This window comes from Syzygium oleosum, unplaced genomic scaffold (assembly GCF_021117445.2).
Source record: "Syzygium oleosum isolate NSW1041296 unplaced genomic scaffold, Sole_v2.1 Sole_v2.14, whole genome shotgun sequence".
NCBI lineage: Eukaryota > Viridiplantae > Streptophyta > Magnoliopsida > Myrtales > Myrtaceae > Syzygium > Syzygium oleosum.
In genome coordinates this window covers 6,992,818-6,995,901 of record NW_026607498.1, presented here as the reverse complement: position 1 = coordinate 6,995,901, position 3,084 = coordinate 6,992,818, and the positions used below count along the sequence as shown (strand labels likewise).

General features: G+C 44.2%; 1 protein-coding gene across 1 annotated transcript; it reads left to right on the top strand.

Annotated features, from left to right (window-relative positions):
* Window positions 1–317: 317 nt before the first annotated feature.
* Window positions 318–2,408, top strand: LOC115689983 (B3 domain-containing protein Os03g0120900-like). Its single transcript, XM_030616195.2, has 3 exons — window positions 318–670; window positions 805–908; window positions 989–2,408. Exons 2-3 carry the CDS (start codon window positions 899–901, stop codon window positions 1,996–1,998), a joined length of 1,020 nt encoding a protein of 339 aa, XP_030472055.1. The 5' UTR covers window positions 318–670; window positions 805–898; the 3' UTR covers window positions 1,999–2,408.
* The last annotated feature ends 676 nt before the right edge of the window (window positions 2,409–3,084 follow it).

The window sequence follows — 3,084 nt, the reverse complement described above, 5'->3', positions numbered from 1 at the left end:
GAAAAGTATACAGCTCTTGCTCTCTCTCCAAAACAGCTGGTCCTTTTCTTGGGCCTTATCTCAAAGCCTTTAATAATGATTTCTTTTTTGTGTTTGGAAAATGTGAAAAAGAGAGACAGAATAGTCCACCCTGGATGATGAAAAGGACAAGGTCACATGAGCCAACCAGATAATACATGGGGTCCCTACTAATAATCTTCCTCTCTCTTTCAAGAGAGAATTAATCAAGAAAATGAGGGGTAAGGAAAAATGTAAATTGAATATCCTAAACTTGAGAAACTTCCAGGGAGGCACCTTGTGAAGAAAAAAATATCATAACCCCCATATGGTTTTTCTCTCTCTAAATTTTTTTTCTAGCTTTTGTTTTTTCTTCCCCCCAGTTCTTCTCTGTGAGCTCCACTGGTCTCTCTCTCTTTCTCTCTCTCCCTCTCCATGTATATAGTTCACATGCTCAAGTTTCAACTTTCAAGGTCAACAACAAGAGGAAGAACTTACCCTCTTTGAAACGTCCATGGCCTCTTCAAGAGTGTCTTGGTGGTCAAAGAAGCAAAAAGACCGACCTTCATTGTGATGAGCTTCCTCCTTCTTCCACTTTTGGGTCTCCAAGATCTCCTGAAGAATCTTTACCCTAGTAATCACACAAACAAAGACCAGCATCAGTACATTTGCAGTGAGTGTGTTCTATATTATTTTGTTCTCATCCACACATATATCACTCATATCCTCACACCAATCACACATTCTTTCCCACTGCGTTTCTCTTTAGTATCTCTCATATGTGTTGTTTGATTTTTCTGGCTCCAGTTATTTCCTTTTCAATTCCTAGACTAGATCCACAAAGAGGAGACAAAAGTGGGAGCAAATCAAGGGTTTTAATTTCTTGAACAACCACCAGCAGATGATTCGAGGTAACCACTGCCCTTCTGCTTCTCCTTCATCCTCATCTTCTCTTTTATCTTCTCGGTTCAAACCCTTTCTCTTCCTCTAGAATTCATGGACCTGTCCCCGCGGAACGACAACCACAGCGCACAAGAGAGCTACACGCCAGGTGCCGAGATCGAGAAAGAGCACATGTTCGACAAAGTCGTGACCCCTAGCGATGTGGGCAAGCTCAACCGCCTTGTCATCCCAAAGCAGCATGCCGAGAAGTACTTCCCCCTTGACTCGTCCACGAGCGACAAGGGGCTCCTCCTGAATTTCGAAGACCGAAATGGGAAGCCATGGCGGTTCCGGTACTCCTATTGGAACAGCAGCCAGAGCTACGTGATGACCAAGGGTTGGAGCCGCTTCGTGAAGGAGAAGAAGCTCGATGCTGGTGACATTGTGTCATTCCAACGAGGGGCCGGCGAGTCGGGTAAGGATCGGTTGTACATTGATTGGAGGAGGAGGCCCAATCCGCCGGAACACGCCTCGGTCTTTCCCAATCTCCCACTTCCCCATCACCAACTCTCGTTCCACCGCTCGGTTCCGTGGGGCCTATCATCGCTTGTAGGTTCGGCCGTCACATCTAGTACTACTTTTCTTGGGAACCCTTATCAGAGCAGCTATGGAAGCACGAGCAATCACCCTTATGGGCATGGCGACATCATAAATAGCTCGAATTATGGGGGCTCATCGGTGTTTTACCTCAGATCAAGCATGGCCCCGCGCCAAGTGGGGATAATGGGGAATGTGGAGGTACAAGGTGGAGGTGGTGGCGGTGGCAGTGGCGGTCTTCTTGGTGGCGGAAGAGGTGTCGAGCCTGTGGTGTTTGATTCGGTGCCGGTAGTCCACGGGAATAAGGCTGCTGCGAAGAAGTTTAGGCTTTTCGGTGTCAATATGGAGTGTCCCGATTCAGAGTCCAGCGAACCCAGCACATCCTCGTTGCAACCCCCTCAGATTTCTGCAACTCCTTCGCAGTACTCCTCGCACCAATTGAGGGTCTATGATGGGTGGCCACTACTGAACGGACCGAGCAAAGGCAAGGCATCATCCATGTCCTTGGACTTGGAAATCTGAGAAAGTTAGAGAAGAAAGATGAGCAAAAAAGGAGGATACACAGTTTGTGTCAAAGGCAAGCTCCATGATCAGCGGAGCTAGCTCTTTGTTTTCTGCTTCTACTTGGTCATAATTCACAGGTGAACTTAGCTCTCTCTACTGGGAAGGATCATGAGAAATGGAAACAGACAAGAGAGCCGCCATCTATTTTCCATCACTCTCTTCTTTAAACTTTGTGCATAAATATACTTTAACATCAGTCAAGGGATTATTGTTATTATTATATGGTGACAGAGATCCATCAAGTCCGAGATTTCACGTTTTTATCTTTTATTTTATTTTCCTTTGGTTTTTTCCCCTCCCGTAGGGCTTGGTTCACGCAGCAATATGTATTTATGACATGGTTTACTCTCAAGGTCTCTTAACTCTCACTTGTCATTTGTCATGCTTAATTACTCTTTCTTCTCTGGCCTTCCCGCTCTCTCTCTCTCTCTCTCTCTCTAGATCTCTATTCCTTGATTTGATTTTAATAATTTAGGATCAGCATTTTGGATCACCATTATGAGTGTAGACTGTAGAGTACGCATCTTCCTATGAGCTAGACATCTCATGCTGTATAGTCGTTAGAGAATAAGACTATTGATAATTTCTCATAGACCCTAGATATATAAAATGAGTAGTAACATCATTAAGGGCAAATGCATGGTTTGATACTTAGCTTCTTTTTTTTTTTTTTTTCTGTATGATATGCAAATTTCTTTAGGTTGTGGTTCTTATTGCTGCATCGGCATGCCCAGAGAGAGATTGGAGAAAGCACAAGGGAGATTTGAAATTAAGGTGAGAGCTCCTTATCCTTGTGCAATGCCTATATTTGCATCTATTCATGCGAGTCTTGACTCTCTTTCAGCTTAATTGTTTTTGTGTTGCTTGTGAATATCTTTGATGGCGATAAGCTGAGTGTTCAAGTCATCTTGCTTGCTTGTCCTTAATAGGCTCTCTTGTCGTCGTTAAGTTTCGAGATCATCATGGATAATATTTGCTTGCTCACCTGGTGATTGAACCCAAGCTTGGTCTTAAATTTCCGCTAGAGCAAGAAAGTTTTCCCGT